General features: G+C 37.6%; 1 protein-coding gene across 2 annotated transcripts in view; it reads left to right on the top strand.

Moving 5' to 3' along the window:
- LOC128988076 (uncharacterized) overlaps window positions 1–13,526 on the top strand; it is a 153,784-nt gene that overhangs the window by 73,164 nt on the left and 67,094 nt on the right. For both annotated transcript variants that reach the window (XM_054409271.1, XM_054409272.1), the window contains exon 2: window positions 6,788–9,381. In XM_054409271.1, the coding sequence (XP_054265246.1) occupies window positions 6,788–9,381 (2,594 nt within the window). The remainder of the gene's footprint in view (window positions 1–6,787; window positions 9,382–13,526) is intronic.

Genomic DNA, 13,526 nt, shown 5'->3' with positions numbered 1-13,526 from the left:
GTAGAGTTGGGTTTGCAAAATGACATACTAAAAGTTGCCAAAAATCGGTGCACGAGAAAACCACTAAAATCAGAATTAAAAATGGGGGCTTTTTCCAACATTGGACAAACTAAAAAACATATTTCACATGCATTTGTTATGCACATTTTTCGAGATATTGACTTGGGACCACCGCCTGTATTTATTGGGTGGTTAGTACTTCATTTTGATAGGGAACATGTTTTTGGCCGCCATCTTGGATCCGTCATATTGGACATAGATATTTTTTTCAATGTAATGATAGTGTTGTGACACATCATTACCAACTACATTTTTACACTGATTTCAATACCAAAATCCGTTTTTAAATATCTTTATTCATTTAGAAGATATATTCAAACGAAAACTCTCCACCATGCATTTCTTATGGACGTTTCGTAGTTTGATAATTTTTTTAAAACTTTTTTCTTATATCTCCAGTTATTATTGACGCTTGTAGTTTGTTATAGGCTTAAAATATTCAGTAATGTAAGGGCTTTCATTTGAGCTCTTGATCATTAAAATCAGACGAGTTAAAGACCAGCTACGAACCTCAGAACAATATTAAATTTAACTTTTTAGAAATATATATTTATTAAAAGATTTATAACTCGGGTTGTTAATACGTCACCAAGTTCTTTCTGGTCTCAAATTACTTAGTGAATGTTTACCTTTGATTTTATTAATCACTAAACAAGATCTGACAATTTTAAAATGAGTCATGGTTCTTAATTTGACATTAAAATGTATTTATTTTGAAATTTGTCTTTAGTTAAGGACATATATCCCAAACCCTAATAACTCCCGGAAAGTAATCCATACCTAAAATAAAAGTCAATAATTTGGCGAATTATTTAAGACTATAAAGAGTTTTGGGAGTTATTTAGAATTGGGGATATACGTCTTTAACTAAAGACAAATTTCTAAATAAATACATTTTAATAATGACTTATGGTCCATGACTCATTTTAAAATTGTCAGATTTTGTTTAATGATCAATAAAATTAAAGCCAAACATTTACTGAGTAATTTGAGACCAGAAATAACTTTGTGACGTATTAACAACCCAAGTTATAAATCTTTTAATAAATATATATTTCTAAAAAGTTAAATTTAATATTGTTCTGAGGTTCGGAGCTGGTCTTTAACTCGTCTGATTTTAATGATCAAGAGCTCAAATGAAAGCCCTTACATTACTGAATATTTTAAGCCTAGAACGAACTACAAGCGTCAATAAGAACTGGAGATATAAGAAAAATAGTTTTAAAAAAAATATCAAACTACGAAACGTCCATAAGAAATGTATGGTGGAGAGTTTTCGTTTGAATATATCTTCTAAATGAATAAAGATATTTAAAAACGGATTTCGGTATTGAAATCAGTGTAAAAATGTAGTTGGTAATGATGTGTCACAACACTATCATTACATTGAAAAAAAATTATCTATGTCCAATATGGCGTATCCAAGATGGCGGCCAAAAACATGTTCCCTATCAAAATGAAGTACTAACCACCCAATAAATACAGGCGGTGGTCCCAAGTCAATATCTCGAAAAATGTGCATAACAAATGCATGTGAAATATGTTTTTTTAGTTTGTCCAATGTTGGAAAAGGCCGCCATTTTTAATTCTGATTTTAGTGGGTTTCTCGTGCACCGATTTTTGGCAACTTTTAGTATGTCATTCTGCAAACCCAACTCTACAAAATAAAACCATAAAACGTTTTCTTGCAATTTTTTTAACGATCCCTATGTAAGTTTGTTTAGTTTGCCTGGACTATTCTAGACGAATATAATATTCCTACTTTCTATAGTTAAAGCAAAAATTACGCAAACATTCATTATAAAAAAAAATTATCACCTATTTGTAGGTTATCTTTGTGAAAGATTTCAGCTGATTTGGTCCAATAGATTGTGATGCAAAGGCACACAGAAATTCATAAAACGTAGATGTTGGAAACATTCAAGCACAACCAAGCACAATAAAGTATAGTTGCATCTTGAATGATACGGGATGCACTAAGGTTGCACATTCGTAAATCTTTGTTGCGTTCAATTACCCCAGAACACCAAACGTTCTGCTGCGTAAAGTGATTACAATGCCATTACTATAATTTGTTCTGGTGGATGCTTCTTACACAAGAGTTAATTGATCAATTCACCACCATGTTGTGGTTGTGTAGCCATTGGAAAGGTCGACAGTCTCTGTGCTTTGCCATTTACCGTATGTAGAATGAAGGTGTAACCGAGAGCTTTTTAACTGCTGTACTGTAATGCGTTTTGTACTTTTCCAACACACAATGAATAATTGTCTCTTGGAATGAAATGTAAATGCTTTCATCTAGAATTAGTGAAACGGAATTTGAACGCTGATATTGGAGTACGTTTCCTGCAATTTTTGGCCTGTTTTAAAAACATAAAGCGACAAAAATTTGCTTGTACCGCAGGTTTACTGCCAATGGACTTATTTTTTTTACATTATGTATCGCCTGTTACGTTTTTACTCTGTTTAAATTATACAGCAAACATGTATACTTTCATCCAAACACAAAGGTGTAGGTTAGAGTAGTAGCCTATTATATTGTTTAAAGGGGTTTCTTACAGAACTGAATATTGACCCAAGATCCATGAAAACTATGGCATGGATCCAAAACCTCTTCTTCTTAGATTTGCCTTTACAGATAATGTTAATGTTCTTTATTTGCTCAAAGAATTGTGCCGTAAAATTATTGTACTTTAACATTATGACTTTATTTATATATGTAATTTTTTACTAGATTTTTTCTACTCCTAAATGGTGGTAAAAAGGTTATATTTTGGCCAATCTATTTTGTTCTCATTATTTCCTGAAGTGGAATGGGTTGGTTTATTGGAATTTAAACAAGTAATCTAATTAAACGGTAACGTTAACTCACTAACACTTTCCTAGTCGTCGCGTCGACATGCTTGGTCGCCTCTGTAATGTGTTTTATGTGTCTACGTCTGTTATCGACTGTGGCTCACCAACCATGGATGACTTACTTCCAACATTGTCTTCACTCTAGTGCACACAGATTTTCGTCAGGAATTATTAGTGTTAGATGGTTAGGCTGTACCATTATCATGATCCAACTGAAATTTATTCATAGCAACCGAGTCTAACAATTGAAAATACACTTGGGAGGTCAAGTAGAAGTAAAACAAAGCCAACCACACAACAGTAATAATAGATAGTCAAAACAAACAACACTTTAGAAGTTTACGGTGGTTTTGCTTAACAGCTTAACCTAGAATATTTCAATCTTTATAGTAAAATAAACAAATAAAACAATTTGTGGCAGATGTTATAAATAAAAATGGGCTGCACTTTACGTCCTACACTCATTCGAATAAAAAAATCGATCGATATATTGATTATTCGATAAGTTATATAGTTTAGTTAGTTAGGTAAGGTTAACCTAACCTAACTAACCAAACGATATATCGAATGAAACAATCGACACTCGATCTATTCATTCGAATGAGTGTAGGACGTAAGGGAAATTGCAGCCCTTTAAGGGCTTGTGGGGTGCATCCCTTTAGTAAAATCATGATGAAAACGGTTTAACTTTCCTTATTTGACCTGAATAATGAGTATACGAAATTTCAGCCTTCTAGCTAGTCTGGAAGTTGGAGAATTAGTCAATCAATCAGTGAGGGTTTTTACTTTTATCAGAGAACAATTTCATTCCCTTTCATTTCTAATTTTGATGGCGTGGCACGAATTACTATTATTTCAAAATAAAACACAACGACGCTACGTTGACCACTTTTGTCATCGTATTGACTCAGCAATCCGCAGAGAGAAAGTTTCCTCGATTCTCAGTGATCACGTCTGCTGTCTGCAGGTAGCGTTGTGGTTGCAACATTGCAACAAGTGACAGCTGCAGTTGCAGTAGCAGTTGCAGTTCCTGGAACCGTGGACCGGTCTGCATTGACAGTGACAGTCAAGGAACGCGGTAGTTGCAGGTGTTTGAAGCAGTTCCATCGTAGTGCAATGACCAGGGAGAGCGATGTGATACAATCACATAGTGTGGCTCTGCTCTCTGTCATATGCGTTGGATGAACCCATAGATTAGATGTAGTAACACTTCGGCCCAGGAAAATTTTGGCCAAACTAGAATTTCTGAGAAAAACAGTAACACTTCGCCCCACTCGCCTTTTTAGTTGATTAAATGAGCTAATGGAGTAACATTTCGGCCCGTCGGAAAATTGCTAAGGGTTTAGGAACGCAGTTTAGGTAGTAAGAGGCTCATAACCTGTATACGTATACTTTGCAGCCTACTAGTATTGACTATTGGATACTGATACTAGAACCTGACCTGACCTAACCTAACCTAACGCGGTTCGTGGTGAGTCAGTTTTAAATCTAATGCCTTTTTATAGATTTTAAGTGTTGTTAGTTTTTTTTACTATACCCCCAAATAGTTACTAAAAACCTATTAAATATTTTTTGTGACGAAGTGTTACTAGTGAGCAGGTAGAGAGTAGGACCGTAGGCCACATCTGAGGATTTCGGACCGAAATGTTACTGGGCCGAAGTGTTACGACACGGTATAGGAGCCCGGAGTCCTACGACAGTCCTAGCTAGAAGGAGTTGGGTTCCACTCTCAGTCTGCATGTTTTGTACGTAGAGAAGATGTTTTGTCACAACTAGCGGAGGCTTTGACGATTTCATTAGCCATTGTCTACACGTGATTGGCGCCAATTATCATAGTTCCCGCGGAGACCGCCAGGTGTGCCACTCTCGAAAATTATCACTTACCATTATAAACATACATATTCAACAGCTGTATTGTTAGTGTTGTATAGCGTTGCTTACAAAGCGTTCTAAGTGTAATAACGGGTACAGTTTAAAATATTGGATAGATTATTATTGTTTATATATTGTATATATTGTGTATAATATTGGATTGTATATATTGTTTATTAGAATGACATGCTAAACATACTTACCTTTGTACTTTCGTAACCAAACTGCCCTTAGCACTGATATGATACTTGCAGATTTGCCTCGTTTAATTTCAGTATTCGAAATGAATCTCTTACGTTACAGTTTGGACCTAATTCTGAAAAGTTGCATCATTCAGTAAAAGTTACAAGGAGACACACACTAATTTGCATAATACTACTGGCGAGCTTTAAAACCAGTTCTTCCTACCTTAATTTATTTTAATTATTCCGGTTTTGCAACACAATACAGCAACAGTCAATGATTGAGTTATGTTATACATGTAGAATTGTATAGAATCGTGTGCTGGTTGGACGTGGACTTGTTCGACTATTTCATCCACAAACCCTCAATTATTTTTGTTCCAATATAATGTCAGACTCGACTTAATTAGAATTATTTAATGGAACAAACATTTATTTTGTTACATCCAGTAAGCGAATACTAACTCGTACAGTTAATAATATTGTTATAAATCATGTTTTCTCCATAAAAATTCAAAAATAGAATGTTTTGGTTTTCCCTGTAACCTAAAGTGCATTATTAATATTTACAAAAATACTGTCTAACCTCAATTACCTTTACCTTGATCAATATTATCGACTTAATTATACCACATAGAGCATAACATAACCTTAATTGAATACAATTAAATTACAATACAAACATTTTATTTTGTATCAAACTGTCGCATATTGAATCAACGATGGTTTTTTTAAAGTATAACTTTACTATAACTTCAAGCAAGATCGATCTGTATGGAAGTACAGTAGTTCTAAAAATTAGTCTGAAGCACACGCAGATGCCTCATCCGTTATTGTGGAAACTAAAACCCCTTAAACAGAAACCATCAACGTCACAACCAACCATTTGTCAAACTCCTTCATATCTCAGGACTGTTTATCCTTCCACGAACGTCATGTAAATTCAAATTCCGTCGTTCCAAATGTCAGTTTTTGGCACGAACGTGTTGAGAATACATCACAATTCAACATCTTCAAGCCGAGCCGATTCATGGGCGTATCGGCGCCGAGAATACATGAATTTGAAAGTTACGATGTTATTGTCGAACTATTCTAGGAAGTGACGTCGACTTCGTTGATCCCTTGACTGGGAGTGGGCTCTGGTTGACCTCCGTTGACATTTGACTGAGGCCATTCATGATCACGATGGACAACTCATTTGACTACGGAACAGAGCGACGTTGTGAGGCAATGAAGTCATTCTGTGCTTCAGTTGTTGGCCAAAGAGCTGTGAAACCGCGGTGTAATGGCGTGATACATGCTTTGATGATAAGCGACGAATGAGTGGACGCGGTTGTGATAAGTTTAATGTTGTATATTAGTGGAAATGAAAGTTACTATACTGACGATGTATTTTTAAGAGTAAGTGAGGTTAATCTAGAAAATATTTGATTACTTCCTATCAGAAAATACCAGATGTAGTAGCCTACGTAATCGCCCAAAAATAATTATGGTATTTCCTGCGAATGTTATGGAAATGCAGTAAACATGGCTATATTCGTAGCCAATGCATCCCTGTAAACCTCAGCTGTGTTAACATTCAAATTCTTTTATCATGGTTTATTATTTACAATAAACGGCTGTGTGTACTGTATATTTTTGTTTGTGTATGTTTTGATGACAACTGCATACAATATTCCTGTTTATTGTCCCCACATTTACCTCTGTGCTCTTAAAACTCAATACATTGACCAACTCGTCCTACCCATAATAAACAAATACTATCAAATACCCCAAGTGTGTTGTCAAAGTGCTGACAGTGTCGTGTCTTGTTGCAGGGTCCGGCGGACAGTAGGATCCCAGTGTTCTGCAGCAACCCCAAGCCTCTAGCCCGCCTGTCTCGCCCGCTGGCCAACCTCAGCAACAAATTCCGCGCTCATCTCTCTTCAGACTCCACCTCAAAACATCGCCAACTCTTCGGAATACTAGGAAGTGGCAGCGGCAAACCCTCCAAGTCCAAGACATTCCTTCAACCGACTAGTCAGTCGTGCCCCTCAGAACGACCTGCCAGACCTACGCGCTTCTTCGAATCTTCCGATCAACCTAGAGAGTCCCTCAGTCTGACTGAAGTGAGCAAACTAGAGCCCAGGATATCCCAGTTGCACTTAGGCAGGCGAGTATGTGTAGCTGGGAACAAAGTCGGAATCTTGAGATATCTCGGGAAGACCGAATCCGACCCTGGAATATGGTGCGGGGTCGAGTTTGACGCTCCTATCGGTCTCAATGACGGATCGATAAGAGGTATTAGATACTTCACTTGTCCTCCTCTACATGGCGTTCTGATACCCGCGAGCAAAGTGGCTCTCGTGCAAGAGGAGTTGAAAGAGTTTGTTAGTGAAGTTTCAGACTCAGGGCCTCATAGTCTACTAGGTGTTACTCAAAAGAGGCACTCGATGGGTGAGGATTGGCTGCAAGACGAGGCGACTCCGCCCGCCGGCAAGAGAATCGGAAGTGTCAAATCTGTCAGTCAAGCGTCTACTCCCACACCTAGTAGCACAAACAGCAACGGTGCTCTCATCTGGGACTGGACCATCGGGTCACAACACTCCTCCTCTGCCGGGTCTCTGGTCCCTTCAGCGTCAGCACGTGGTCCTAGCTCCGTTCACGACCTCAGCCACGTATCGCTACAACTCAGCAAACACAGCAGCTTTGAATTCGATGATAGTCTGGGGATCCTCACGCCCGACCAAATGGCGGACTTCACGATCAACTCGACTCTTCCTCGCACACCTTCCACAGAGGAAGTTCCCTTTCTCATCCAAGACTTGGATTATGACAAGGAAAACGACTCTCGCAGAAGGGGGTCCAAGCGATCTTCTCTCGAGATGCAGTGTGAAGAAGCATCCGTCTCGAAAAACGCTCTACCCCATCCTGAAAATATTACGTTAACGAAAAGAGATGGGAGCCTTGAAGAGAAAAAGTATACAAATGAAATAGTCATGAAGGAACCAGAAGATGCCAGGGACGTCCCGATAAAAGACGAGTCGATGGAGCACGAAATCGGGAAAGACTTATCCGAAGATACGGAAATGAGTGATAGCAACCCTTCGAAGAAGACTTCAGCTATGTCCGTTTCGTACGAACCGGGGTCTGAAACAGTAAGTAACAGTGAAAACATGGATTTTATCAGAATCAATCGAACTCCTTCTTTAGAAGATTTGCCAATGGATAAAGTTGACGGGAAGATAGAAGCTATGGCGGGTCCCTCGAAGAACGTCCTCCCGCCCCCGACGAGCTTCGTGACTTCAGTTACGAGTATCGCTAGTCTGGACAACGGGTACCAAGGCGACGGAGAATGGAGTCGACCGGCCAGCAGAGGGGCCGACCACTCGCCTTTGGCCAACAAGGTGAAGACCATGGACCCCATGACCGACTCGGACTTCTTCACAGAGAGTGATGCAGACATGCACGACGACGCTGTCGGCCAAGCGGGCTCAGGCACTGGCAGAGGAGATCGTAGAGCACAAGTTATAGATGGAACCCTCTACGGCGGAGTGTCAGGAGGCGCACAAAACCCTGGAGGCCCGACCTTCATGCCGAGCCAAGGGAACCACCGTTGTCCTGTGTTCACTCCCAACAACGAAGAAATGGACTCTAGTGGTATTTACTCGGACCTCGAGAGGAAACTCGAAGATCCCAATTCCGATGGTGGAAAATCCCTTCCAGACGAAAACATCGACGATGCGAACGAAAACGAGAAAGATCTTTCTCCGGAAGGGTCGACCAGAACAGGATCATCGATACGCTCCGACATGAGTCAAACTATAATCACATCTTCCACCTTTACCAACTTACTGGACCAAATGAATACAGTCAGGAACCTAGCGGACCTGGCATTAGAGAGCAACGAGCAAGTGGATGAATGCATGGAGGAAGAACTTTTCCTCAACGTCAGCTCTACAACAGACATCACTGACGTGCTCTCAGAGAAATCTGTGGTTGAGGTCAAAGATGCGTCGAAAAAGAGGGAAGATCTGGGGGTGAAAAAGTATAAGATGCCCAAAAGAAACGTCGTGTCCAAAATTAAAACCATGATCACTTCCAATCCCACGAAGAAAGAAGTGGACGATGAAAATCAGGAGAATAGGAGACCAAATAGGACGGTGAGGAAGAACGGGAAGTGGGATGCAGTGATGAATAAGATCGCTCAGGGGAAAGAGGAGGAGAAGACGAAACCAAGTAGGCTGAAGGAGGTGAAGAGTAAAGTGTTTGCGGGTATATCGGTGGGCCCCGCGGCCCCGGCCCCCGTAGTGACGACCAGGGCCCCCGGGCCCCAACAGCCCTCGAGGAAGCTGAGCACCAGGAGTCTGTCCAACGCCCAGTCTGTGTCCACCCGCTCCCTCAGAGACGTGTCCTCGCTCAAGTCAAAGAGGTAAATAAACTTTTTTGAATAATTAGGTAGATAATTTTATGTTATGATGAGTTTGGATAGCTTTAAACAGTAGCAACGCTGACGAAAGCACAGGACCTAGTATGTGATTTACTTTAGCCTACTCTATATTTAATTGATTCATTTTGAGTATATTTTTACCTAGCATGTAAGATTTTTTACAGATTCCCTATAAATTATAAAAGAACTGACTTAACCACAGCTTGGTCCTATCTATAACCTCGACCTTTTGCTGAAACTGCTTTGATTGTTAGTCCTCTTTAATAACACATACAGTATTCACGTTTTTGAATAAACTAAGCGTTGGTAAAATGCAATCCAATTAATTTTTAGAATGTTCACAAGCATGAAAATTTTCAATTATGCGATGGAGGGGACGCCATTCGTGAGACAGTAACTTGTATGCCAAATCAGTTAATTGTTATTTTAATTTATGTAAATAGATTTTAAAACTACTTTTAACGATAGGCATCAATCATCCACTTTTTATCAAGAAATAAGAAGGTAGTTCTGAAAAAAGTCTTTCAGTTGTTTTTTGTAGGACAGTGTCCGATTTTCAACTCGCTGTGAATTAAACAATCGTCAGCAATTTAAATAAACTCAACTAAGTAATTTCAATAAGTAACTTCAGTAGTTTTCATAATAAAAATAAAACCTCATCGGGTTTTAGTTAGAGAAGAATTAGTTAATAGAGTGTTGTCTGGGGCAAAGTTAATTAACTAAACTAATCCAACTCGAATCTCTTCTTGTAGAAAAATCGATCTGCGACCTATTTCTTAAAGTGGCTACAGTATTATATTTGAACAGTGGCGGGTGTGGCTATGGAATGGGTTGGTTATAGAACCATACTCTACACATAGAAAGGCGGGAAGGAAGTTATTGCTGTTTGGTTTTTCATATGACCTTTGTAAACAGCTTCGAGTTTGCCTGTAAATTGTTTACGTCTTCTTTGAAATGCAATTTCTCGTTGCTAGAAATGCTCTTCGCTCTTCTAAATGTTATTTATCGTTCCTCTAAATGTTATTTCTCGTCGTCGAAATGTTAAAGATCTAGTTATGCTAAATAGGTTTCTAGATTTTACGGTATTACTTGTATTATGGTATTACGTTGTACAGTAATTTGAAAATTCTGTACGCCTATAAATAATTTAATAAAATTATTTTGTTTAACTAATTCAGGCATTGAAAAATAATTTAATGGTTCTTGTGTTGAACTATAACCAACCAAAAAAACTTATATTGGCTTGATTTATTATTTATCAAAATAAATTTATTGATTTAACCTTAGTGAAACTCGAAACCTGTAGTTGTTTTAGTTGCAAATAATGTAGCTGAGCTCTTTGATGTAATTCTAAAACAAAGCCAGTAATATAAGTGAAATGAAGTTTTACATATCTACTAGTGGCTTTTAGGGGCAATAGCCCCTATATATATATTATATATCCTGTCTCATGGGTTGAACCTTGAACCATTGGGTTGATCTCCATTGGGTCAACATGAATTATCGTTTAACATTTTTGTATATTATAATATGTATAATATATTACATACCTGCATAATGCACTTTGTTGTCTGCTCTGTTTAAAATAAAAGTTCCAAAAGACTGTTCATGCGGTATTATAAAAACTTTCTAATCATAAATACAACTAAGGAACATTTTCAATTATAATCTTCATGACAATTAATCAAATATATATATATAAATCTCTTTGAATATAGACAAATTCACTTAGATTAAACACATAGAGATAATGTCATCCTCCAGATTGTAAAATGCTAATTACAATGACAGAAAAATGTTGTATTTTGTATTTTGTTTATAACAAAATCTCTCTGAAAACAACATTTGTCGTATGGTATCCATTTTGGTCGATTCCTTCATCTTTATTTGATTCTAGTACTATTTTAACATCATCTGGCCGCTTTACCTGGCTAAAAGCAACATAAAGTTGACCATGGGTAAACACTGTTTTTTTTTTCAAAAAAAATTCCAAGTTTTGTTAAGGTTTGGCTTTGTCCGTTGCTTTAATAATAAGTAATATTGAAAGCTAATCGAATTTTGTTTATAACAAAATCTCTCTGAAAACAACATTTGTCGTATGGTATCCATTTTGGTCGATTCCTTCATCTTTATTTGATTCTAGTACTATTTTAACATCATCTGGCCGCTTTACCTGGCTAAAAGCAACATAAAGTTGACCATGGGTAAACACTGTTTTTTTTTTCAAAAAAAATTCCAAGTTTTGTTAAGGTTTGGCTTTGTCCGTTGCTTTAATAATAAGTAATATTGAAAGCTAATCGAAATGGGAATTGAATACTTGTAAACTTAAACGGCATATCAGGATCTATAGATATTAGTTTTTTTTTTTGGCATGGAAAAATATGTTCCCTTTGCCTACTCCAGTAATCACTTCTAACTTTACACTTTGTTCAGACATACCTAACACAACCAATCGTACTCCATTATCTAATCCAGACCCTTAAAATTGGGAAAACGTCTATTTCAAATTTATAATAGTATGCATATTACAGTACATATTACATATCATATGCTTTAAATAAAGTTAAACCACGTGTTTTAAAGTAAACAAAGCAGACATGACCTAGATTCCCATGTTATTTAAATGTGAATTATTTTATTCCGTAACAACCTTTTGGCGCATAATTAAGAAAAATGAATATTTTTCCCCAAAATTTCATGCCGAGACCTTTAAAATGAGACCTCTCCCAGCTTTCTACGTCTTCCCGTTCGCTCACAATTTCATTGTAAAATTTTGGGCTTACGGAATTAGATATATAGATATCAAATGTTTTATGTAATCATTTAAAAGTGGTCTGATATTTATTTGGTCCCCGTTTTAAGTTTTAGAAAGGCTAACACTTTGTGAAAAATATTTACCACTATGTGATTTTTTAGGTGTTTATATTTGGTCCATATAAACTCAATGTCTTATTCAGTAATGAAAGTCAATACTACAACCTGCATTGGCGTAGGGACAGATTTAATTGCATTGCCATTGCAGAGACATGCCATTCCACATTAGAACAATTGTCTTCCCTAAAAGTTTCAGAGGGCCCCATAGCGTGCTGGGTTCTGTAACGCACTTAGCAAATCCATCTGTGACAAACATGATGACGACCAAGGCACATGTTTGTTGAACAGCTGTTATATTTACCATCAGCTGTTATATTGGGTCTAGCCTGTTCATGCTAACCTGTTATATTTACCATCAGCTGTTATATTGGGTCTAGCCTGTTCATGCTAACATGTTATATTCACCATCAGCTGTTACATTCGGTTTAGCTTACATGTGTTTACTAAAAAAATGATCAAAACAACATCCACAGTTGTGACTTGTGAGATAAATGTTAGATTCGTGCTTGCTTGTTGAATACGTTGTATCGTAAGTAGCTTTCTACATTATTATACTTTTATAGAGTAGCACTAGCAGTCCACCGCAGTATCTTTTATATAAATTACGGTCTGACGTACGATATAAAGAATGATATCACTGACAACAATAGTTGTCGTCACCACACTCAACTGTGCTGCAATGCACTCATTGGTGAATACTGTGTGAAGTAGACGCATTCGTCGGTTCACGGATACAGTACACACATTTATTTATTTGTTCGGAAAATAAATTAACCACCGGTATTCCTATATGTACTTCATAGTGTGTTTATAGACAAACCTCTGACCTTACAAAAATGATTGAAATGCTGGGATCATCTAAACATGACTCATTTAACACTTTCGTTGAGTAAACAATTGTCATCCTTCTGGTCCATGTAATGTCAACGTTAGCTCCAAAATCAACTGTTACTAAAGGACGTTTGTCGTACAAGTGGTCACTCTCGTGTTCGCGGCAGCTAATGAGAGGCTGTCAGTCTGACGAGATGATGCGATTGTAGCCAGGAAGTGTCAACTGGTTACGACCCCGTGGGCGGCACAAGTGTGAGTCTCCCGCCAAAAATTACCCGCCAAATTGAGCCGTCACATACGAGACTTACTATTTCCCAATTTAAATAGTCGTATGCGAATTGGGCACAAAATTGATAGTTTTTAAAGTTGTTTATTGACTCCTCATTTTAAACATACCTCGCGCCTCGTTTGTAGCCTACTTC

This window comes from Macrosteles quadrilineatus, unplaced genomic scaffold (genome assembly GCF_028750875.1).
Source record: "Macrosteles quadrilineatus isolate MER2022 unplaced genomic scaffold, UCM_ALF_1.0 Scaffold_2__2_contigs__length_208266976, whole genome shotgun sequence".
Taxonomy (NCBI): Eukaryota; Metazoa; Arthropoda; class Insecta; order Hemiptera; family Cicadellidae; genus Macrosteles; species Macrosteles quadrilineatus.
Note: the sequence above shows the minus strand (reverse complement) of the source record. Positions and strands in the feature narration are given on the sequence as shown.